This window comes from Sebastes umbrosus, chromosome 16 (assembly GCF_015220745.1).
Source record: "Sebastes umbrosus isolate fSebUmb1 chromosome 16, fSebUmb1.pri, whole genome shotgun sequence".
Taxonomy (NCBI): Eukaryota; Metazoa; Chordata; class Actinopteri; order Perciformes; family Sebastidae; genus Sebastes; species Sebastes umbrosus.
The window spans coordinates 26,922,616-26,949,279 of record NC_051284.1 but is presented as its reverse complement, the minus strand read 5'-3'; the positions used below and the strand labels follow the sequence as shown (position 1 = coordinate 26,949,279).

The window sequence follows — 26,664 nt, the reverse complement described above, 5'->3', positions numbered from 1 at the left end:
GTTAACAGCGACACCTGTGGCCGTTAAGTCAATGAAAGTCAGCGTCGGGCTCGCGCTTGCTCGCTCTAAATATACCTGAACGAGCATCGCTCAAAACAGTGAGGCGACACACGTCAGCTAAAACCACAATATCACTCTATATTTCAGCTGCTTGGCAGTAATGTTAGCTGACCAGACGAAGGTCTCTCCATGAATCACTGCTGATCCTAGTGTTGGCTTTTCCTGCCTCAGCCTGAGGCAGCGGGGCTCCGCAGCGAGAAACGCCGTAGTCTCCGCCCGCAGCCGGAGTGAGCAGGAAGACACCCGCACCCGGTCGGTAACGAGACGACAACGTTTCTCCCTGCAGAGCCTCGTCACTTCACAAAACACGGAAAACCTCTGTTGGTCTGGAGGAGCTGCAGCATTTATTTCTGCCCAAACGTCCACTGTACATTCACTAGATATTCTCAGAGCTACTAACTCTTCTGCAGTGTGGAGTGAGCGCGCGTTCACGTCTAGAGGTGGAGCAAGTACGCGAGAACGCGCGCGCTGTCTGAGTGAAGGCAAGCAGGCAGAGGAGCAGAGACAGCGGCCACACGCGAGCGCGCATATGCGAGCGTGCATGTGTCCCGAAACGGTACATTTATACGCTTAGAAAGTTACAAACAGTCCCTTTAACACTTGCTTTGAATTCAAGATACAGATACCAAGAGGCTTATGGTGAAGAACTGGCAATCTGTTTCTCCGCCTGGTTTCAAACAGTGGAGGATGAAATGACAGCTTCACCACATGTTGAGAAAATATGTTATAATAGAAGTGTCTTTGGTGAAAAATATAAAAATAATTGGATAAAGACTCAGACATTAAACAAGAAACAAATGAACCATGTTATTGTGTTGCTGTAACCAAAACGGTGAATTGGTTAACAATAGCTGATTCATCTCCATGTCTTCTGATCGGGGATTATAGCTCCCAGCAACAGGTAGCAGATTAAAGTAGAGGGTCAGAAATCTGTGCAGTTGTTGCCTGGCAACCAAATATTTCCTTGTCACTACAGCAACGATGCTGAGGCAACTCCACAGGGCACCGCTGCTAATCACAGCTGCCCAGTATGAGTGTGTGTTCAGTTTAACAAATACATGTGATTTCTAAAGAGGAAGAAAGTGAACCTTCTCTTACTGTGAGATGAATGTGTGATGAATTCTTCTCTCTCTAGGTGCGCGTCTCTGAATTATGACACAGACCTTCCCTCCACGAGTATCATCATCACTTTCCACAATGAGGCTCGCTCTACTCTCCTTCGCACGATCAAAAGGTAATGAGGCCGAACACAAACGACCACATTAGTCTGGAGCGACATTGACTCGTGTTTTTCTGACCTCCGTCTCTCTCTCGTTCTCCCTCTCAGTGTCTTGATGCGAAGTCCTCCATCTCTGATCCAAGAGATAATCCTGATAGATGACTTCAGCTCTGACCGTGAGTTTCTGTTTGTCTTTATTGATGGTGGAGCCTCTGTCCTCTGTATTGTTTCTGGGAATTTGAGGAGTTTATATTTTATAATTACGCAAATTACTTATGATAGTTTTTTTTTAAAAACACAGCATCTTTAAAGCGCCTATAATCATTATTTTTATGTTAACTGTGGATCACATGACTACTAGTATATGAAAGGTGATGAACCCTCAGAGAATTATCCATCGACTCTGCAGCTCCCTTCAGCTTTAGTGAGCGTTTTAGTGTCTTTCAGCTCATTGTTTTGGTTTTACTGTTCTGGTTCACTCTCGCCAATCTCATCAACGTCATTGTATACCACAGCAGGCAGCTGTTTCCAGTAAAAAGACTCCCCCTGTACACTACCTGCTCAGCACCAAACAGCAGACAGACATAGTTGGTGACTAGGTGGTTGACATTGTGTAACATTTAGCAGCTAAAGAGACAGATATTTCAGCCCGCTCTCATTCCCAGGGCGTCAAAGGCCGATGCTTTGTCACGGCTGTCGGCGTTAGATAACAACGCTTAAGGCCCCCTTGAGACGCACCCGGCTTTCCATGAACCACAATGTAAACCCATCCACGTCAATAATAAACACTCAGGGAAAGTGCGCCGGGAGTGTGGTGACGTAGCTTTAAGAGCGAAAAGAGACACACCGGGTGGGCGGGAGGGTCGAGGTGGATGAATCCAACAGACACAAGGCTTTCATCCAGGAGGCCGCTGTTGGTATCCCGTACGTCACGTTACAGTCAGCTGTTCGTTCATGTCCCCTGCAAACGTAGTAGTTCTAAACCCAACCGTGTTGTTTTTTCCTAAACCTAACTATGATGGTTTTATTGTCTGAACCTAAGCAAGTGTTTATTGACAACTTGACAACATGAATCAGACCGAAAAGAGTAATGCTGAGGGGCCTGACGAAGTGTCAGTGTATGACGAGTTGGGATGAGAACGTGTTGGATATTTCCCTCAGGAGTTGGTGGAGAATATCAGAATATAAGACTTGCATTCATCAGGATGTTCTCTCGTGTCTGCTGGATGAGTGAATGAGAAACTGTTTGCTTACAAGTTTGTCATATCAACTTAAAAATGTATCGTATGTCAGCAGGGTTCAAGGAGAAGTCTCGTTGTGAAATCTGAATATCCGTATACTCTGACTCAAATAAATACGGGCGCTCATCAGATTCAAAGACCTCGTCCACATTGATGAAATCATCTAAATATTCAGCCATGACATTGAAAGACTTTTAGATAACAATCAGCTATGCTTTCTGTACTCCAACACAACAAACTCTGCCCGGCTGGCTCTCGCTTTGCTTTCCACCATGGATGAATTCCACTATTCCACCATTGTCTTCCAGCAACACGCCACATCGCCAGATTTCAGACTTCTCCTTGAGCGAGACTCTTTTCATAATGTTGTCAGACGCTTATAATAACAATCAGAGCTTGCCATGGTGAAAACAAGCACTGTTAGTCGACGTACCGTTACATTAACGCTTCTTTAGCTGCTGCCATCTAAAGCAATACTGGACCAATTTCAGAACTTGTTATCCTTATTAGTCCGTTAGATGGAAAAACATGGAAAATAGGATTCAGGTTGAAACATACTGAAGTCACCCTTAAAGGTCTTTTCATCCTGCTATGAATATATGTGATGCAAATGTCAAAGGAATGTTTCAGCGAATGAGAAGGCCAAATAATAGGGAAATGTAGGGCGAGGATAATGTCAAGAGACAGGAGCGGCTTTGAAGATGAGTCACACCGACGTCTGATATCACAGGAGAATCAGAGATTGAATCAGGAGGTGAAGATTTGCTCACTTATTATGTAACTGATCAGTGAAGCTGCTGAGGGATGAAAATACAGGCATGAAATGAGCCGGAGATGCTACCGCCACGAGAAGCTGCTTAGTTTTTATGTAATACGCGAATTGACCTTGACATTTAGAAAACAAATCGGTTAATAGCACCATAAATTGCGGGTTATGCTGACCAGGACCGTGTAATTAGAGGATAACCACATTTTTAGTAATTATCCCCCTTTGTCAGCATTAGGCAGAAGAATTACACGAGCTCCTGCTTTACACTGTCCACAGCCCTTTCTGTAATTACCACCACATACATCTTCTGTCTGTGGGAACAGCACGGTGACCTACATTCACCGTGTACTCAGGCACCGACACAAACACACACATGGAGACACACTGAGGTGTCAGAGCCAGCCAGACATCTCAACAGTAGCGTCTCAGCGGCAGTAGCGGCGGGGGCTCTATCAGCTCACTAATGCCTTGTTTATTCTCCCTCTGCTGCGGCCAGTTTACCTGCACACACCAAGACGTTACAGCCAACATGCATCTTGTCCTTGAGCAAGACTTTTAACCTCCTCCCTGCTTCGGGTTTAAATGTTCAGCATTAATTATCATGTGAAACCGTTTCAAACTCAAACACTTTGGTTCCAGTTTGTGGCTTTTAGTTTTGACTCTGACTGTGAACAAAATAAGCCTCCCATTAGCCGACTGCTCTGTTTCCTCCAGCTCTTCTCTGCGGTCTCTCCGTGTTGCCACTTTCTAATGCTGTGTTTTATTTAAAGTCTCAGTAATCCCTACAAAGAAAAGTAAAGTATAAAACTGCGGTTTGAAGGCAGGAGGTCGAGCATGTTCTTAAAAACCTCAAATCGCTACATGATGTGTTAACTCAACATGTTTCTTTTTCTTTGAGACCGCACACACAGTGAGATGTCAGCTCGACCCTGCTTTATATCCAAAACAATTTGGGCTATTTTGCCTTCATCAGGGTGTGTTTTTTCCTTGTTTCTCCATCAATTAATCATATAAATCTCTACTAAAACAAACATTCTTTAGTGATTTTTAAAGGGCGGGTCCATCTGTGTTCTGTTACTGCTGTTACTCAGCCATTGCAGAAAGCAGTGGCGTAGGTTACCAAATCATAGCTAAACAATAAGGTTATGAATAATGTGAACGTTAGCGCTGGCGGAGTCAAGGTTAGCTGTGTTAAGTTTGGAAATACCTGAAAGGGTTAGTTTGGATTTTTTGATTGAGGTTGTATGTATACTCTCATAAAGGTAAAGGAGGTCAAATTACTGTTTTTGTGAATGTAGTCTGGTGGCTTTGAAGAGAGTGATATAACGGCTTCAGTTCCCCGTCGGAAAGGGCAGCGAGGTAAAGCGTCTGTGGACAGGAACAGCAGAAAAACGTATTTTAGCCACCCAAAGAAATCAATATGTATGCTATATTTAGAATATTTTCACCACTTTACCTCACCATCAGACAGCCCTTTCCGACGGGGAGCTGAAGCCGTTATATCGCTGTCTTATATATTACCACACTCCATTTACAAAAACAGTAATTTTACCTCGTAGCACACGGAGTTGCTGGTCTACCGCTGCATCGATCGGTTAGTTTGTTGAGTTATTGTGTGACTTTTGGATCCAAACTAACACACAGTCCACAGCAGTACATTGCTTAGCTTCTGTGTCGATACTCCTGTCTGCTTCTCCAAACTGGGAGCACGCCGACCGCCATCTTAGTAACTGTATGTAACGTTAATAGACTGACATTAAGGATGTATATATACTGTATAATGTAGAAGCGTCATCATGAAGAAACCTACGTCAGGTCACGTGGGAAAAAGTTTTTAGAAGGACTTGGGTAAATAGCATTTTGATGCTAAAACCTACATACCTCGACCAAAATTTGAATGTTCAGATTTGAATACATAAGGAACACCACTGGGAAGCTACAGAATGATAAAAAAACAAAGATAATGGACTTGCCCTTTAAGAAAAACATGACTAGTCGATGAATTGTATATATAAAGATACAGAAACAACCTCTGATGCCACCCTGATGAAGGCAAAATAGCTGAAATCTTTTGAGAGATAAAACATGCTATGCTGGAGAAGGTTTTTATGTTTAAATGAAAATGGATTCTCAGAAGGATGTTACTAGATTCTGGTTTTTAATATGGCTTATTCCTACAGTAAATCATTGATTTCACAGGCTCTATTCAGTCCTGTCAGAGCAGAAAACACTTTAACACAAGTGTCCTTGTTTCTGTTACCTTGGTAGCGTGAATGTACAGAGGTCTGAAATGTGTTTCCAACGTTCAGCGTCTATGTAGCAGCTTGTCAAATCTAATTTTGTGGGAGTAACAATTACAGCCACTCAGGCTGAAAAAGAACATCCAGTGCATCTTAGTGTTGAAAAAATAAAAGGGTCGGTTCACCCAAATTACAAAAAGCATCCTGATACAATACTTTTTGTATGTATTTGTTTTCTGTTGTCCTCTTTTAAAGATTATTCGTGTATTCAGACAAATAACTAGCAAGACAAAATAGAATGACTAGACATATATTTAAGTCAGCGGAGGCAGTGAGAGTGTGAGCTGGGCAGTAGATGTGACCCAGCAGGCAGACGTCTGGAGGAGGAGGAGGAGGAGGAGGAGGATGTCAGTCAGCGGTCAGCAGGCAGGGGGAAGGATCGTCCTGCTTCAGTGTAATCCTATTAAGGCTCGCCTTAATCATGGACACCGTGATCTTTACTGTGTGTCCAGACGACAGCATGTGACTCCAATAGCGGTGAGACGAGAATACACCACGGTTAACACTACGTGCTGGTGTTAACGTGCACTATTTTGGCAGTTACGAGAAATCAAATGGCCTTTACAGTGTTGTACTGACAGGAAATCATGCACGAGGAGGCACAAATTACACCACTCAACACCTCAAACTTAAGATCAATAATGCTATAATTCAATTTGCCAAATTCACATATTTTTGTTTCATATTTGTTGTACTTTATTTGTTTGTTGCTGAACTGTTGATATAGACATTTTTTTCATCAGCTAGGAGAAGCTCTTTTATTTCCATCGTGCACTATTGGGGGGGACAAGTTACCTTGCACGGCAGGTGGATTCTCGCAATGTCAAGGGGGATCACATCTCACACGAAAATCCATCTTGTCAGGTTTCAAGTAATGCATTTGTGTCCAGCAAGCCAGAGCACGGAGCTACTGGCAGCTACGGGCGTGGGTTAGGCGTGTGTGTGTGACGCGACACGTAGAGGCAACTGTTTGTTCTAAACAACAATGGCAACTCCTGAAGAGGTTATCGTAGCTGCTGCAGTTGCATCAGTTATATCAGAACTGGAGAGTATTTCCTCATTGACAGAAGAGCAAAGAACGGCCCTGAAGGCTTTTCTCGACGGAAAAGATGTTTTCGTTCTTCTCCCGAGTCCAACTGGCTTCTGCAAGAGTTGAGTAATTGACAGATGGTTCATCCAATCACCTGCCAAGTCTTTTTTTGAAAGTGCCTGCCCTTTCCCAAACAGTTTCCCATGACGGCTTCTCAGATGGTTCTGTGTAACAAACCATCTGACAGGGTCAGGTTAGGGGACGGGAGCTCCCATTGACAAAAAACTTAAATTTGTAAATTTTTGTATGGAGTCTGGCGTTTTAAATTATGTGTGAACATATTTCATATTAAAAGTAAGGGGTAATGTAAACAGTGTTGGAACTAAACTTTTTTGTCCACCTGTCACTGTGGCTAGTGAATAAAAAAAATATCAAAGTAGCCGTGTAATAAGCAGGATAATGTACAGCTAGCGGGTCATTGTTGTGACATAAACCCTGACAGGCCACCCAGACCACCGCATCGCCCTGAACGGGTTTATTTCACAACAATGACCCGCTAGCTGTACATTATCCTGCTTATTACACGGCTACTTACTTAAGAACTCAATAATTTGACACAAAAATGGTCCTCCGGAGTCTGACATCAGAACTGCGCCCATAGCAACGGCCTGTTATACATAGCAACAGGCTGTTATACATAGCAACAGTCTGCTATACATAGCAACAGTCTGTTATACATAGCAACAGTCTGCTATAAAGAAATAACAGACCGGAGAATGTTGTGATTGACCAATCAGAATCGAGTATGAATGCATCTAACTGTATAATGTATGCAAGCACACTCACACACAATCTGGCTACAAGTATACAACATCTGCTCAGTGGGTGTGATTTATGACTTTCTGCTCTTCATCCCTGAGAGCTTAAAGCCCCCCTCCTCTTCACTACACACACACACACACACACACACACCAGCTGTCCCCTCCTTATGAGCGCCACTAAACAACTAATATACTCCTGCTCACACACACACACACACACACACGTCCCCTGTGATACGACAGCTTAAATGCAAACAAACAAGTTTGTACACACAGCAAATTTGATCAAAGAGGATTACAACGTGTCATGCTTGTTTCTGTCAGCATACGGCTGTATCACTGCTGGGGGGAGGTGGGGGTCTCTGCTTGATCTACCCACAATCCCTCAGCAAGGTCACACTCACTCTCTGCCGCTAACGCTAATCCTCTCAAGGATGTGTGTACCCGTGTTTGTGTGTTGTTTGTAATGATGTCCATCCGTACGCGTCAACAAAAGGTCTGCGCCAGAGATTGCTCATGTAGAAACAGGGAGTGGATGATGGGAATGAGCTGCTCGCTGGATTTGTTTATGGAAAAAGGGTTTTGAATTTAATTATCCAGTGAAATGAAGCTCTTTTGTTTGAGTCACCCTGAGCTGCTTTTTGAGTTTATGTGTTCCTGATTATTCGCAGCACTGCGATGGATCACTGATGGATGCTGTGTTTGAATGGGATGTGTTGAGGTCATGCTATTCTGTGGCGTGAGTGGCTTTTACTGAGAGGGTGTGTATCTGTGTAACTATCTGCTTGTGTGACAGTGTTTATGCGTGTTTAAGTGCGCTACAGTGTGGTGTATTCGTGAGTGACAGAGTGTGAGACGAGGCGATGAGGAGGTATGTGTTTCTCAGTGTGTGTTCTGCTTCCACCATAACATCCCATCATCTCCTCTGCTCTCCTCTCCTCCTCCAGCTGAGGACTGCCAGCTGCTGTCTCAGATCCCCAAAGTGCGCTGCCTGAGGAACGGCAGGAGAGAGGGTGAGTGTGGAGGGACCGGGGGGAGGGATGGGTGCTGGTTGGGTGGGGGGGAGGCAAATTGGCTTAATGGAAAAGAGACTGGGCTTAAAGGTGCTCTATGTGGTATGTTTTTAAGCAGTCCATATTATAGTATCTTAAATTAAGAAAAATAAAAGGGCAAAAAAGCAAGTTTATTAATACAGAACCTTTTAAAAACAGAGGCAACTCAAACCGCTTTAAATAAGACCAAGAAATGCAGTAGAGCTACATTTAAAAAACATTACGAGGAGGAAAATTAAATATTGAATCATTAATTAAATAATGAATCGCCCTGTGTGGGTTTATTTCACAACAATGACCGGCTCAATATACATTATCCCGCTTATTACTAGGCTGTTTACTTAAGAAATCAATAATTTGTGGTATATAATGGTTCGCCAGAGTCCAACATTGAAACTGCGCCCATAGCAACAGTCTGTTATACATAGCAACGGTCTGCTATAAAGAAATAACAGACCGTAGAATGCTGTGATCGACCAATCAGAATTGAGTATTCAACAAAGCCGTGTAATAAAGTAAAATAACATGACATAAAATAAAAATAGACAAAGTAATACAGTTCCAGTGCAGTTACCAAAGAAAACTGTGGCAACTAACAATCATTTCCATGATGAATTACGGTCGATTCTTCGTTTTTTCAATTTATCAATTAATTGTTTAGTGAATAAAATGTGAAAGAATAGTGAAAAAAAGCCATCACAAGTTCTAAGAGCCCATTCTGTCTGAACGAAACCCCCAAATATTCAATTTACAATGAAATAAATGGATGAAAAGAAGCTGTAACCAGAGAATATTTGGCATTCTTGCTTGATAAATTCCTAATCTGTTATCAAAATAGATTTTTGTTTATTTTTCTGTCAGTCAATCAATTGTCTAATCATTTTGGCACTACAGGTAACAAAAACATAACTTAGCCAGACTGTATAGCCAATATATCAGAGCCATAATCAACACTGAAGAACCAAAGTCCCTCTGTGCACCTGTCACTTCCTGTGTACGGCATAAACCTGACATTTGGGTAACAGCTCTACAAAGTTTTCTCCAGTTCATCCCCATATTAAAAAACACAAAATGTAGAAAAAAACTATAGAAAAACATGAAAGCATTGTTTCACCACCCATGTGTTTCTGATTTGAATTAAATGAATCCCTGAATTAGATTAAATCCTCGATTTACAAAACAAGAAAGTTCAGCCAAACTAAAAGCCAGGAGAACCGGTGTTGCTGATTTGTCGGATGTCTTAACAGTAATCCCTCTTGCTCAGGTTTCTGCCTGTGTTGCTGCTCTCGCTGCAGACTGAAGACTTTGTTTGGGCTTACCAACCACATGCTGACAAAACATAAGCATATTGAATATAGGCCAGCGGTTCCCGACTGGCATCCGAGGTTCACGAGCCGGAGTGAGCTCAAGTTTTCTTTAAGACGGTCTCCAAATCCATGTCAGAATATTCTTAATCTTTATGTTAGCTTTTATTAGGTGAAAATGTACAATAATCACTCGTTTTTTTAATTGGATGACCCCAGAAATACAAAGATGTTCAACACAGGTAAAAGACAAAAGTCCTTGAGACTTTTAGAACTGATTTTAAGATTTGATTCCCACTTTCTGCAGCTCTTAATGGTTTCACACCTTCAGGCATCATTGACTCCTTTAATGCGTCAAACTGCTGCCTGAGGTCATCAAGCACTGGAGCTTTAAATGCACCCACAGTTACAACAAACAAGCATGAGGAGGCAGACTTTTGTGGAATAAAGTGCCAATAAATATCTGACATGCAGCATCCGTAAACTCCTCTAAGAAACAGCAACTCTCGTAAACAATTTATATTCTTGAGTTTTAAAGTTATTCTTAAAGTATTGTATTATAGAGGAAATAGAGCAAATATATAGAGTGCAAATAAAACAAAAATATATATGTCGTCTGTAAATCTTTTGCGCGGTTTACATTATTAAATTACTCTTATTGGCTTTTTGCTTGCGGTGGTTTTATTGCACTTGCAGTGGCGTGGTGAGTGTGGCTGTCGTCGACTTTCCACCGCTGCCTGTCTGCGGTGAAACACCATGCATCATAGATGACAGCAAAACACAAGAGACACTCACACTGAGCCGAAATGACACATAAGTGCACATAAATTAGGCAAATGAAATAAATAAACAATCCCAAACTGAATTTTTCTGTCATTTATGGTGTGTGGTGTTTTGCCACGGTGGGGTTCAGCTCCGGCTCGGAGCTCAGCGGAGTGGAGGAGAGACGGATGTCGGAGAGATGACGGTGGCTGCACTGTGACAGCTGATGTAAAACGAAGTATTGGATCAGGCTCAATATAGCCAATACCGATCAGTTAAAAAAATGCCTTGATCGGACGTCTCCAGCTGTAAATAGTCGCTATAGCGACCCAAATCTGTGACTGAAAATAGTCTCTAACAACGGCACAGTTTTCTCCAGGTTGAGTCACATTTGTTGAAAACTGCAGATCCCAGTTGTGTTGGGAAATGACTGAGCCTTTTCTAAAAATAAAACTATGTTTTCTTGACCTGTTTTTAAAGATTTGCTCGGAGCTGAGAGCCACATGCAGGGCAGGGAAGTGAGAAAGTATTAAGAGACTTACTGACTCACACAGTGTTGGTTTTGGTCCTTAATGGGATTTACTGACAATAACAAACATATTGAAAGTAACATGCCTCATCCTTGAAATGAAGGTTTATAAAAAAGGCACTTTGGCACTACAGTATGTTTTAGTAGGATGCTGTTCATTTTTCTGTAATGCTTTGTGCTTTGTGTGTTGCTAGTGTGTTATTTATCAAGCCTTTTTGTGTTTTTATAAACAGTATACTGTTTATTCTGTTCAGCTTTATACTGCATGAACTCATGGTTTAAGGGTGCTACACCTTTAGTTGGGACCAATGATGATGATAATAATAATAATAATAATAATAAGAATAATAAGAATAATAAGAATAATAAGAATAATAAGAATAATAACAAACTTTATTTGGACCAGGGGGAAAAAATTATTAGGGCTTTCAATTGATTCAAATATTTAATCGCGATTCATCGCAAATTAATCACACGTTTTATTTTTTTATATTTATTTTTTTGCATCATCGCCCACGTGGGGAAATCAAACAGATTTTGGTGGTGACTGACAGATGTTTATGCAGCATTTTTATGCTTTTGATGTGTATATTTATGTTCTTTAAACTGATTATAAGCATTATTAGTATTATTAGACTGCAAATTGACTGCATGTCATTAATAATGACTGAATAAAGAGGTAGAGACAGGACTGTACAAAAGCACCTTTGCGCGCTTCCAGGTGACTGGTGCGAACGACGGGGAGTGCACGGACGTCTTGTACAGTAGGCTATGATTAGGGGCTTATTACTGTCACACACTTTTTAATGGACTTAATGAACTGACAAAGAACAAGGAGTCGGATACAAGCACAGCAGTTTTAACAGCTTTTGACCTCTTACTCAGGGAAAATATCCGCGCTGACGTGCATAAGTGTTGACTTGTATACATGGCCTCATACAGATCAATTATAAGATCGCTTCCTGAACAGATTTCAGGATTAGCAGATGGATTCATTAGTAGTTTAGCTTTTGAAATGAGGCTCAAATCACATATCTGCTGTCATAAAATCCTGTGGTTGGTTTGTTTGCTTTCATACCACAAACAAACCGCACCAGAGTGCACTTGGAAGTGGACCGAAACCCACTTTTAAAGTGGTCTCGGTTGTTTGGTCCGCACCAGGGTTCATTTGACAGATTTCACACCAGCCCAAATCTACCATACTAATCGGGTTTTAACCGAACCAAACAGGTTGGGTGTGAAAGCACCTTAAGGCTGTTTAAGTCAGAACTGCCTCGTTACAAAGTGTACCTCCGAGGAATTTGATTAAAAAAGATGTAGAAAATAATCACTCCTTCCGTATGACTCATATTTCTATGTAGCACACCTGATGATGCCGTGCGCTGTTCAAATGGAGAAAAACAAGAAGAATCTTAATTAATCTGAGAAACATGACCTCCTCATCAAGGTTTAACACAGATAAAAAAACAACACAATTATCTTCACAAACAGTTTCACAAGTTTCTGTTATTTTAATGATCTTTGAATTTGGAACAAAACTCTTGAGATGATGAGATGCATCTGTTTAATTAGCTGAAGATGCTGCAGATAAAAAAGACAATTAACCTCCTCCACATTCGTCTGTGTTAAATGCAAATTACAGTGATTGTTTTGATGAAGAAAGACACCTTTATTTGCTATTCCTCCGCAGCCTGTAGCAATTCTGTTCCTAACTTTTTAAAATAGATTTAACTGTCGACTCCAAATTAACACTTTTTTTTTTCTCACAAGCAATTTAAAGTGGTTGGTAGGGCAAAAAGCGAGACACGTTGTGGCATCTACTTCAGACTAATCCAATTAACGGGCTCCATTTCAAAAGGCTTTTTGACCCGTAGAAGCTTTTCCACCTAACAGTCAGATGTAAATATCCCTGAAACACAGACGATCCTAAAGAAAAAAACAAGTATTTAATGAGCAAAGGTCTTCAAATAGTTCAGAACTTAAAAGGAAACTTGACTCTTATTAAAACCGTACCTTGCATCTCTGCACTGAGCTGTTTGGTTGTATATTTCACGAACTCTTGCGCACTGAAAACTGATCAAACAGAGACAATGTGACCTGTGAAAACATTTTGAAAGCAGTTCAAGTGGAGTTTGACTGCAGAAAAGCCTTTCATCCATTTAACAATATCACTTTCATCAGCACTTGTAATCAAAGATCAACAGCTTTCTGTTTTGAATTGATGTCCATTAATAAAACAAGGACAAATCCATTGTAGAAGACACATTTTTTTCTGTCAACAGTGGTGCCTCAGTAGACGAGGATGCAATGCAGACATCTGGGAAAAAACTTTACTTTTGTAATCATCCTCTCCACCTCTACATGTAATCCATACCTGAAGCACACCTGTTCACTTGTAGCTTTTGCAAGGCGTTGTTGGAAAATAAAGAAAACATTAAATTGACTGTAGTAGAAGTAGAGAAGGAGAGTCAGATAGAGCGGTGCATTAATCAACACTTGGTAACTGTCTATGAAAAGTGCCTTTTAACCCCTTTAGGGCGCTTTCTCAAGCCAACATTTAGTCGGTTTTAATCAAACTCTGGTGCGGTTTGTTTTGGCGGTTGTGAACGCAGTGATCGTACGACACGGGTAAATGACAGGTTAACGTGAGTGGGAGAGGACTGACCTGGACTTCAGCAGAAGTCTGATGTTTGCTTGACATCTGGGCACCGAAGAGAACATACAGAATATGATAACTAAAGTCAACAGAAATAGTGACGTTTATAAAGTCGTTCCTGATAAACTGGAGGAGCAGGGATTCATGTGCACAGTAGCCGAGTCAAAGTGAAAACACTTCGACAGCAATAAATCAACGTTTGCGATTCCCTTCATAGAAGTGGCAGCTCTCGAGAGGAAAAAGATAAATTCGTTCTTTCCTACACAACCTTAGGAAATTTTTTTTTTTATTTGGTTTGTTTTAATTTGTGCACTGTGAAACTGAACCTTCCTAAATAGAAAACAAACCAAAAGTATCAATTTCAATCTGATTGGGACGAACCAAACAGAATATAGATTGTGAAAGCGCCCCGAGATCACATCCACGCTCATGTTGTGCACCTATTTAACAATATATGCAAAAAAAAAAGACTAAAAATCTATTTCTTTTTATTTTTATATCAAAATCCAATTGTCTTTTCTTCCTGTAAAACAAAATATTAAGTGTGTTTAGTACCAACCAATAATATCATGACATCCATCCATCAATAGATCTGCAACTTTTAGCGACAAGGGAAGTGTGTGTGGAGCCCGACCTCTTTTTAGTGGTCCAATCAAATGCGAAGGACTTGATTTAAATCCCTCTTCCATAAAGTTGGGGCACTTGCAAAGGACAGTTTCTAAAAAGAATGGTCAAAAATTGATGCAGCTGAGGTCGAAATATCCAGATTTTTAGTTCCCAATATAGGTAAAATACTAAAAAACACATCCTACATTACAAGCTACAAAAGACGGAGGCGTAGAGGAGTTGTCATTGTGACAAGTAAATTGGAGTGCACCTTTAATAGTGACTCATAAATGTGCTTTAGTTTCAGCAGTCTCTTTGTAGCATTAGGCATCAAAGATGTTCCCAACTTGCAGTGAAGCAGAATCTAATGTTATCAAATTGTTGATATTTGACCGGTTTCTTCAATGTCATTTCCTCCGTGTGCTCTCCCTCAGGTCTGATCCGATCACGTGTGCGAGGAGCCAACACGGCTTCGGCCTCCATCTTGACCTTCTTGGACAGCCACTGCGAGGTCAACGCCGATTGGCTGCAGCCCATGATCCAGAGAGTGAAGGAGGTACAGACCCACAGGCTCGCAGTCTGCCGTCATTCACACTCTCCAATTAGACACTTAATACGTGCAGCTCACACACACACACACACATTTCAGAGGTGGAACATTTGGGTTTTTTTTGTGCCTGTGATGTAACGCTTCAGGGGATTTCTCCGCTTTTCATGGTAATTTTTATTGGCTGTGGTGTAATACGTTGGCACGGCATGTTGTTAAATAAACATTCAATTTGTTCAGCTAACATTGAAGTCATACTATACCCGAAATCAAGCTCCACTTTGCCACTGCTGGAAACATTACGGAGCCTTTTTCCCAACCAACCCGCTTCCCACTTGACCCTGGTTTGTTTTACTACATTAGCTCAGTCGGTCTGCTTTGTGTTTCACTGCGGTGGTTTGTGTTGTGCATGGTGACAGCATCTTTTCCTGCTTCAGGCTGCATGCTGGATTCATTTCTAATCAAAAACAACAGTCTTTTTTTTTTTTTATGCGATGGGAAGTTTCTCCTCCCTTTCACCGCATCCTACAAATTCAATTATGCAGCCCACGGGGACACCACCATCACATTCACGCATGAATCTTTCGCAATTCAAAAAAAATGTGACCAGGATGAAAAGCAAAACCAGCCACTTTTCATTATCGGGAAGGGATTTTCTTTCTCACTGGTATTTTCATGTGAACCTCCTATGGCATTTTGGCTGCGAGCTCTCATTGTTTTTGTCGGCTTCTCTGTTAACAAAGTCACACAAGCAAGGCGCACACAGCATGTCAATACACGATTTAGAGACACGTAAGCGTCTGCAGAGAAGAGCGTGCACACTCACCGAGACACTGGTATTTTGATAAAGAGAGATGTCGCTGTGGAAACCTTCTCATGAGTAATAGGCTGTTTGCTGGCTGTCTCTTCCCTCCCCTGACATTACGAACCTGCGACCGGGCTCTAACCAGCACAGCTGCTCCCCCAAATCCTCTGCCATCCCCCATCCCCATCGCAGGCAAACATTCCCACTGACTCTGCAGCAGGAGCTGTTTCATTTCACATTTCTCTCAGTAATCACTTCTCCCCTCATGTGCGCTCCCACTAAAGTCTGACACTCTGACAGAGCTGCTTCTCAGTTTTTGCATCCACTCCTTTGGTTTAAAGGAAGCGCTGCATCTGTGTGAGCTGCCTCGATTCACTATACTATTTATTCATAAGACTCTATTACAAAAGCAAGCTTTGGAGGAGCTGGTAGGACAGAGCCAGGCTAGCTGTTACCCCAGTTTCCAGTCTCGCTTCATATTCACCGTACAGACATGAGAGTGGTAACCATCTTCTCAACAATCTCTCAGCAAGAAAAACAGTATATCTCCCAAAATATTAAATTATTCCTTTAAAAGTACTCTGCTGAGGGATAAGTCTGCCGTTTGTTCTAAAAGTACACCAGACAAGAACCCAAACTCATTCAAAAACTCTGCACGCAACAAAACTCCTATATTCAGCCGTCTCTCTCTACTGTACAAAACCCCCCAATGTTTTATTCAGATTACTCTACACGTTGGGAGTGTGTGCTCATGTTGTTTGTGTTTCCCTACACTCATCCTCTGGCTCTGGGCAGCTGTGACTCATCCAGTTTGCATTACAATCTTTCAGTCTGGCATTCATGAGAGCGCCGGGCTCAGTGATAATTCACCAGCTACCTCGGCCCCGGCTGCACCCGGTCCTGGATTCACAAGTCCTCTGGGTTCATAAAGGCCTCTGAGAGCAGGAATACTGATGAAGGATCACCGTCTTTGTTTATTAATGCAACACAATGACACTTTTCATTTGTTAATTTGGAGCAGCGAATGAAACCACTTGAATTTAATTAGTATTTAAGTACCTATAATGAGCTCTCCACTCACAGATGTTGGGGGATTAGAGATTAAAGTTCAGTGAAAGGTACTATAGCGTATCATACGCACTCCCTCCAGGTTGGGCTGACATATAATACCTTTTTTAGACCATGGAGAATAAGTGTAATGTGCTGGATGACCTACAGCAGCTTTACACTTAACAAGTAGCTAATAATTTATCTGTTCTTTTGTTTTATTTCAATTATTTTAGTGTCCAGAAGAAGTAAATGTATCCAGTAATTCACACAAAAATGCAAAGATTAGAAGAAAGTCTGAAAACATAAACTTTGTGTAGCAGAAATATGTTTTCTTCCTCCTGTTAATCAGCGTGCAATCCTCCAGCCCCCTCATGTTTATCTTGGGACCCGACGCCAGGTTGGGAACCATTCGTCTAATAGACCAGAGACAATTAACATTTTAGCCAAGAGGCATTTCTCAGAAATGAAGCAGAAACCGTCTCACTGATTAAGTGAAATCTGGTGCCAAAATGTTTTTTAGACCGTCGTTAGCATGAAATCCAATGAAAGAGGCAAAAGAAGAGGACATAAATATTACTACATTTTTTCGGTTGGCTGGTTTTCTTAACTGTAGTCGGACAGGCTTATAGCCAGTAGTGGAAGAAGTATTCAGATCATTACTTAAAGGGATAGTTTGAGTGTTTTTGAAGTGGGGTTTTATGAGGTACTTATCCATAGTCAGTGTATTACCTTCAGTAGATGACGGTCGGCATGCCCCCAAAGCAATGTACTGCTGTGGACGGGGGCAGCAGAAAAACGTATTTTAGATGCCTAAAGTAAAATCAATATCAGTTTAAGTGTACGCTACAGTTAGAAGATTTTCCGATAGAGAACTGAACTGAACTTATCTATACTGCTTTGGAGAAAAGCATAGATAACTTTAACTTTCAGTTAATTTCCCCGTCGGAAAGAGCTGTCTGATGGCAAGAAAATGCAGTGAAAATATTCAAAATATAGCGTACAACAGATATTCAACAGATATTGTTTTTTTAGGTGGCTAAAATACATTTTGCTGCCGGCCTCCGTTCACAGCAGTACATTGCTTTGCTCCCGTGCGGTAACTCCTCTCTGCTTCTCCAAACTGGGGGCGTGCCGACCGTCATCTACTGCAGGTAATACACTGACTATGGATAAGTACCACATCAAAAAACTATAATACTCTGCATTAAATGTTACTCAAGTCCTTTTAGCACTAGTACTCAAGTGCTATTATTAAATAAACTTAAAATATCAAAAGTAAAAGCACTCATCATGGTGGCAGAATGGGCCCGTGTTACTGTTACATTACATTATTAAATCGTTATTACTGATCAGGGTTGGAAATTAACTTTTTTGTCCAACTGTACAGTAGCTGGTGGATCCAAAATCTAGCAGCCACTTAATAGATTACCGTTGTCTTTTTTGGCTGTTGAGTGAAGCAAATCTAGCAGCCACTTGCATATTTTCCCAGCATTTGGCTGGTGGCTGGTGCTAATTTCAAACCCTACTTCCTACTGATGCATTAAGTTATAAGCAGTATTGTAATGTTGTGTCTGGTTGAGCTATATTCAACTACTTTATATACAGTTTCATAGTTGTATTTAAAGCAAACAATCATATTTATGAGCTCTCCTTATACTTCATAAATACAGTGCAATCTTAATATTTAAAGTAGCTAATTTAACACAACTGAAATTAAGTGAAGTTGAAAATCAAAATACCTAAGCATAGTACAAATACCTCAAAATTCACTTGCAATACCAATCTTTTACATTTTTCAATTTATCGTATTGTTTGACCAGATTAAACTTTATCCAAAGAGAATACTTCTGCCGTGTTTCTGTGAAGTAAAAAGTACCACAAATAACAAAATATCTCCACACCAGCATGTATAGTAGAGGACATGATTCAAGGCAGAAACGTCTGGCCTTTTAACCCAGGCTGGACAGTGCATCCTCTGTTTGTCTCCTATTCAGAGACTGATGTGACATTACTGGGCGATGAAGCAAAGGAATAGTGATCTCCACATGTTGAATGATATTTAGAAACTGTACAAAAAAACGTTTCCAGTTTCACTTCATCACGTAAATCATTTCACTTTTTTCCGAATTGTCATACAGTAGAAGAATAAGCTTGAATTCCTTCATCAGCTGCATTAAAAGCAGCCTGATGTGAGAGACACAATGACAGCACTGTGACTCAGTAATAAATTCAGACACAGAACGAGAGAACGTGTAAGAGGGTCGAGATATTGAGAGATCATCGCTGACATCCATTTTGGAAGTGCAGCCTCTTCATGCATTATCAAATCACAGAGGCTCATTAAAAGCCTCATAAATGTCTATTGCTTAAAGCTGTTGAGAGCATCACTTTCCAAATTGCTCTCTGGCAGAGTGGCATTTCACACCCGCTCTCTCTCTCCCTCCCCCGCCCGTCCATCCGCCCGCCCGCCTGCCGCACTCTTTGGTGCAATGAACACAAAGTTCACGACGGGTTCACCCCTCGGAGCAAAAGAGAGGGACGGCTCTAATTGGAAACAGCCAGTTGGATTGTCCCGATGCTAAGCTACACAAACACATTCAGATGCCTCATGGGCAAACAGCAGTGTTGGCACAGACACACATTCATAGACAGATGCACACATGCTAGCAGCAGTCAACAGTTCTCTGCTGTTTACTTTAAGGTTCGTGTTACTTCTCCAGCAGGATGTAGTTTAAAGTTCAGAGTTTATGAACTGTGGGAAGAGGTCAGAGATGCTCATGTTCTGCGCAATACAAGCAGTAAATTACTGTTTTTTACTCTTCAGTTTTTATTCAAATTTTCCACAATATAACACAAAATACAGCACAAACTTATAAACACCACACAACTCAAAAAAAGGGAAGGGTTAAAGTCCCCTTTGAGCTTACATGTATTTGCACATTGTTCTGTTCCAGTTCACTAGAAAGAGGGAGGTAGGCTGTTACCATCATCTCTCCTTATCAGAACAGGCAGTTAATCAATCAATAACTCTGTTTTTAGTCACATATTCCAGTGGGAGACTAATTCGTTAACCCCCCAGGGCACGATCTGACATTTAATGTTCATTACGGTGATATATATTGATTTATTTTCTTGACGCACCCAGAGAAAAACGTAATTACTTTGCTGAACTTTCACTTGATCCGGAGGAAGATTCTTATCTGATTAAAACAAGTTTCAGTTGCACAAGCTTTAGACAGTCTGTGGCAACTTTTTTTTTAATTTGTAGGTCAGAATGTGTATGTATTAGGGCTGTCAATCAATTAAAATATTTAATCACGATTAATCGCATGATTGTCCGTGATTAATTGCAATTAATCACACATTTTTTATCTGTCCAAAATGTACCTGAAAGTGAGATTTGTCATATCACCACATCACCTTTAATATATAAAATATACATAAACATACTGACCTGTTGTGACTCCTATCGTTGCAGAGCAGTTAAGTTCAAATATGAAATGTTCAGTCATGTTCTAATGATGATGTGTTTGTGTGTCCTTCTCCTCCCATGCAGGACCATACGCGGGTGGTCAGCCCCATCATAGACGTCATCAGCCTGGATAACTTCGCCTATCTGGCTGCCTCTGCGGACTTGAGAGGAGGTCAGCACACAACACACAAATCATGTACAGTAACTGTGGCTGATAACACACAGCTGCAGTCAGGGAAAAACCCCTCGTTATATGACATCATGATCCCTGCCAGAATAATTCAAAACTCATGATAGAAATTCCTAAATGGATTAACGTGGGTCTGGAAGTTCAGTTTGAGAAGATATGAAGTTTTCTTTCAACAGCATGCCCATTTAAGAAATCTGCAATATACCCTTATCTCTCGTCCTCTTTAGAAGAGATGTCCAGACAAAGTGGTTGTAACTGGATCTGATGTTTTGTCTCTCTTTGTCTCTCTTTGTCTCTCTTTGTCTCTCGTTCTCTGCAGGATTTGACTGGAGTCTCCACTTCAAATGGGAGCAGATTCCCATCGAGCAAAAAATGGCGAGGAGCGACCCGACACAGGCAATCAGGTGTGTCCACAATGCTCGTCATCATTCCTCTTCCTCTTCCTTTGGTTGTGTAGGGATCCACGGTGCCATAGTGTTGATTCCAGACATAAACATACTGATGTGACATACGCTAAAATACAAAAGTTCTTCATCTCAGAGATCCTAGACTACAAAAAGATCAAATGATGCTCACACTTAAGTTAGTTATAGGATTACTTAACAATATAACAATATGACAATATAAAAACCTATTCTGCCTTTTCTCATCTTCAGTCATGTAGGAACATTTGTGTCATCTGTTGTTTACAGATTAAATAGATTTGACCATGTCAGGAAAAATCAGCTGCTGGGCCCTTATTACTGTAACCCAGTGTTCTTCCTGCTCTTTGTGCACTATGTTTGTATGTTTTTCTACTTTAAAATATCACCTGGTTCCCAGTTTGTGGAGTGTTAAAGTGATTAAACTGAAATATTAAGGTCATAAAACCAGATTTGCAAAAACCTCTACAAAACCTCCTTAAAAGGGAACAACGGCCATTTCAAAAACATTGATATTATACTGGAGGCTATATCACATGATGGAAAAAATACTGCAACTTACTCATGTACACGCATATTGCAAGGACGCGCTGGGAAACCACAAGGTGACAGCGTCATCACGATAATCAGCAACTACCTGTCAGTGGCGATTTGAATGGAGTATAGAATTTCAGCACCATTTGCAATATAAATAAACACGCTGTTACCTTCTGAATCTATTTTATTTTAACATAAACACTCATAAGACAGGGAAACTGTGTCATACCTTTCTGACTTCTTTCGTTTTCCAGTAGTTATAGTTTATGCAAGTGCCGTCCATCATGTTATATAGCCTCCAGAAGAATATAAATGTTTTAAAAATGGCCATTGTTCCCCTTTAAGGCCTTTATTTTTTGCCCAAACAAATGGTCAATTAAATTACCACAAAACACTCAACACATAGTAATAATAATAATAAACTTTATTTTTATAGCACCTTTCATACAAGAACTGCAGCACAATAAATTAAAAGACATAAAATGAACATAAAAACAGGGGAAATTAGATGGAAAATAAAACACTTCATAGAATAAGATACAAATAAAAATATGAAAGATTAAATAGAATACAATGTATTTTATAATATGCATGACATAAGATGGAAAATAAAACCTTCTGAATGATATTGAGATCAGTACCCATATTTGCAGCATGTATCAGTAAACACTGGTGCAGCATCAAAGCGTCTCTATTCTCCTTTACTCTGTTCTTATCTGTTCTTCCTTTTCTACATCACTGCTGGAGATTTGAATTTTTTAAGATGAAGACTCAGAAAGTATTTCGCCTCGAGTGCACTAACTCTCTACCAATCGGCGCCTATAAATAAACACAACAGAACAGAAGCCTGGATCTCTGGCAGCCTGTGGAGTTGAACTCTTGCACATCTTATCATACATCTAACTCTGGTGGCAAATTAATTCAAGCTCAGTTACCTACTGTGATTTGTTGTTTTCCCATGGAAACCATTGTAGCTCCAATGTTTGTCATATTTATGTTACATTATAATCTTCTCTGCAGAATTAGAAATCATCATCAGGCTTATAAAAACATCAGAACCCCCTGTGGCTGCACTAACAGTGTGACTCTGAATAAGAGAGTGGGTTAATGACTCGTCTCCTCTCTGCTCTGCAGGACTCCCGTCATCGCTGGTGGGATCTTCGTCATGGACAAGAGCTGGTTCAACCACCTGGGCCAGTATGACACCCACATGGACATCTGGGGAGGGGAGAACTTTGGTGAGCTCACTGATGATTTTTAACTTTAACTTGGATCAGAAGAATGACTTTTTATTAATCATCCTCCGCAGGAATCCTACACAGAGTCTGTCTTTAAATAAGGACACAAAGCCAAGCGTTACTCTTTTACCCTTCTGGAAAACTCTGCAAATACTCCTAATTGTGTTAATAGTAATTATTCCACTCTATTTGATTTGCTTAAATGTTTATTTTATAAAAGATGTTTACGTTTTCCAAGAGGTGGCCAGAAGAGGAGAAGTAGGTTGACAGGAGATTATACATATTGGAATATTAAACCAAATTCCTACTGTATATGTAGCTGTCTCTAAACTTAAACATCGCATAGATCAGTGATTTCACTAGGGAAATCAATGAGGGATAATGTATTTTACTTGATTGCAACCCATCAGTTTACTTACAGTAATTAGAAGAACAATGATTTTTCTATTCTCTGTAAATAAATAGAGAATCCTGTGTTCACTAACCTCAGAATCAGAAATACTTTATTGATCCACGGGGGGGGGGGAAATTGGGGTGTTACAGTTGCTCTTATATAAACATAAAGAAATGTAAGAAATAAAGGAGTTTGTAATATGTAAATTATGTACATAATGCTACAATATATAACACAATATATTTAGAGAAATATAAGTAAATAATACAAATTGAAATTAGAAATGAGAATATAAGAAATATGTAGAAATATTTGTATTAAGACATGCAATATATGACATATAACCAAATAAGTAAATACAAAATGCTGAGAAGTAGAATAGTATAAATAATAATTAAATAAGAATATTTCTTGATATGTACAGTATATATGCAATATCAATGACAGACTTAATACTGCAGACTTAAACTTGGATGAATATCATTAGTTTAGAACAAAAATGAATGAAAAAAATAATGCTTCTTGTTATTGACAGACATGTTTATTTGTTAATTCAAATTCAAGTCATGAAACTGGACATTTTAATGTCTTCATTTCATTTATTTAGTTGTTTTGGCTCTTGACCGCGGCAGATGCTTCTGGAGGCTGCAGAGGCCCAGCAGACCGCTTCCAGAAATGCCAATTGTGTCCTTGGAATTTGCGAGGCAGCAGAGCATTAAATTATCCACTACAACAGCTTTCATACTGCTGATTTACAGCTTAGAGCATCTGCCGCATCAAAGATGCAGCAGGTGAACATGGCCATGTTGATATTGGGTTGATGCGGATCAGACAGACTTACAGTCAGACTACCTGTCTACATCCCTGACCTCGTCCTCTGTGTCTGTCCTCCTGCAGAGCTTTCTTTCCGGGTGTGGATGTGCGGAGGAAGCCTGGAGATTCTTCCCTGCAGCCGCGTGGGTCACGTGTTCAGGAAACGACACCCGTACGACTTCCCAGAAGGCAATGCCCTCACCTACATTAAGTGAGTGGGTTGATCTGTTAAGACACCTGACGTCCTGTCTGCTGTACAGCGTTATTACACAACAAAACTGACCAACTGCCAAGACGGTTAATCTTTTACTCAGCATTAAAATCTTAAGTGTCACATGATTCAGCAGAGTTCAGAGTAAAGTTAAGAACTTCAAACTTCACACTTTTCACACATTTTTTTAGTGTCCAGGATACTGACAGAGATCCAGCTTTCTCTGGATGAACTGAAGCAGATATTTCCAACTCTTCTGCAAGGAAAAAATATGATTCAGCAACAAAACTGAATAATAATTATATAACTTTATACGCTATTTTTGCAGTAATTTGTTTGAAGTTGTAATCTGAGCAGCATTTTTCCACATCATTCGCCTTCACGCCCGCCAAGAACACTATACTGACGTTTAACTAGAGTTGGTTGAACAAATCTGTGCCAGGCCACCCAAGTGTGTTTTAACCTCCGAAGGTCACTATTCTGTCTTTCAGAGGATGTAGCCGGCTCAATTTTAAAGCCAGTGTGAAAATACTAGTATCCTCTAGTCTAGGATAATCACAGCCTCATGAGAGCATTCAGAGGATGGGTGGCTTTCCTAGGTAGATTGAGAATAAGGGGGTTTCTGAGCAGTTTCCACAACAGAAGTGCTCGCCATCCAATCACCAGAAATCTCTAAATGTCAAAAGTTTTTGATACCAAATCACAGCATGGCTTTTTCTATGGTGTTCCTCAACGTCTTGGTGTCTTAATGTGGTATTTTAGAGGGACTTTTGATCATTTTGATCAATTCTTGAGTAGTAAAAAATGGTTAAATTTAGCACCAAATCTATGTAAGAAATGGTATCAACCCCAAAATTGCTGCAACAACTTATGAGACGTAAGTGAGCATGGGAATGACAATCATACTTCTATCATAATTTTCTAAGCCCTGATACACTTTCACAATTTATTTTAATTAATTGATTATTTATTTGTATTTCTTGATTATGACTAAAACAACTTGACACACAGTGCTGAGCTGCATCTCAAGTTAATATTCAGGTTCCCAGCTTTCAGATGATGTACACCACTTCTATGTGACATCTACTGCTGATCTGCTGTCTCCTCCTAAAGACCCCCTGTACCCCACCCTGACCCCTCTAAAAAAAGGGGGATGTAATGGTAAGGGGTTAAAGATCTAAGTTTTGGTTTTTGGCTGGTTCCCAACAATATAGTTATAATAAAAATGGTGCAAAAACGGCTGGGAACCCATGGATTAGGGGCTTTATTCTTCACTCTTTAGTTTTGTTTCATCACCTCCTGAACACAGACAATACTGTACGTACCAGTTCTTTACAAATACTGCTGTAGTTTTGTGTAAATACGTTGTCTTAAAGATACTGCTGCAAGTCGGATTGCTCTGAAACACCAAACTGTCTCATCTGCCTTGTTTGTCTTCACTTGCAAATCCCCCTAGAATTTAAGGAGGATGAACCTCCTGATGGAGATGTTGAGGACTGACCGTGTGTGACGCTGTCATTAGAGACGCCTCCAGGAATGCCAGCAGCTCTGTCATTACTGTGTCTGAGCAGCTGTTGTGTGTCTGTGTCCGTGCAGGAACACCCGGCGGGCTGCTGAGGTGTGGATGGACGAGTATAAACAGTACTACTACTCCGCCAGGCCGTCGGCCCAGGGCAAGGCCTTTGGCAGGTTTGTCCATTTTACTGTCACCTCCTTCTCTCATCGGACAGCGCAGACAGCGGGTTTGGTTACGTTTCAGGGAGATTATTAGAGATTCACTGATTTTGCCTCTTTTATTGTATATCGCATTATTATTCATTCTTTAATGTTTCAGTCGGACAATCAACGTGGTATAATGGTTGTTCTAACTATGCTCATAATTTACATAAACTATTTGTTGCCACATAGACTCTTGTGATAATAGAGCTAGTAAGAAGGATCTTTTTATTTCACAATTTTTTTGATTAATTGCAGAATCATTTTGTCTATAAAAATATTGAAAAACGATTAATTCCCAGAGCCCAAGGTGGCATCTTTATATTCCCTGTTTTATGTAACGATAAGATATTTAGTTTACTGTCATATGACGGAGAAAAGCAGCTGGAACAAGAGAATGATTGACAATTTCACTGGAAAAATTACTGAAATGATAAACTGATCAGCAAAATGGTTACCAATTAATTTAGTGTTGATTGATTAATATAGATTATTGGACTAAACTCTATTTGTGTCAAAGGCCCAACACCAGAGAAACACAAGACAAACACTCTGCACTTGTGGATTACAACAGAAAACTCTCTGGTATTAGCAGAAAAGAGTTATTTATGATTCAGCACTATTAATAAAATACCCTATTAGTAGAGTCTGTAGGTTCAGCTGGAGTTCTCTGCATCAAGATCTCATTTTTAACATCATTTTCTCCTCTCTACTCTATCTTTCGTTATGTCTCTTAATCCTCATGTGTTTTTTCTTTTTGTAGCATTGCAGACCGTCTGACTCTGCGGCGGAAGTTGAACTGCAAACCTTTCCGCTGGTACATGGAGAACGTCTATCCTGAGCTGAGGTACGACACATTTAAACTGAGACAACTAACTAATCGATTAATCTTTGCAGCTCTATGGAAAGTACTTGTGAAT

At 40.4% G+C, this 26,664-nt stretch overlaps 1 protein-coding gene across 1 annotated transcript in view; it reads left to right on the top strand.

Moving 5' to 3' along the window:
* Window positions 1-26,664, top strand: part of galnt16 (UDP-N-acetyl-alpha-D-galactosamine:polypeptide N-acetylgalactosaminyltransferase 16) — a 50,821-nt gene that overhangs the window by 15,520 nt on the left and 8,637 nt on the right. The window contains exons 3-12 of the mRNA XM_037746868.1: window positions 1,196-1,294; window positions 1,388-1,455; window positions 8,388-8,453; window positions 14,784-14,905; window positions 20,308-20,395; window positions 20,733-20,817; window positions 22,507-22,610; window positions 23,902-24,028; window positions 25,625-25,717; window positions 26,508-26,591. Coding sequence (XP_037602796.1) covers window positions 1,196-1,294; window positions 1,388-1,455; window positions 8,388-8,453; window positions 14,784-14,905; window positions 20,308-20,395; window positions 20,733-20,817; window positions 22,507-22,610; window positions 23,902-24,028; window positions 25,625-25,717; window positions 26,508-26,591 — 936 coding nt within the window. The remainder of the gene's footprint in view (window positions 1-1,195; window positions 1,295-1,387; window positions 1,456-8,387; window positions 8,454-14,783; window positions 14,906-20,307; window positions 20,396-20,732; window positions 20,818-22,506; window positions 22,611-23,901; window positions 24,029-25,624; window positions 25,718-26,507; window positions 26,592-26,664) is intronic.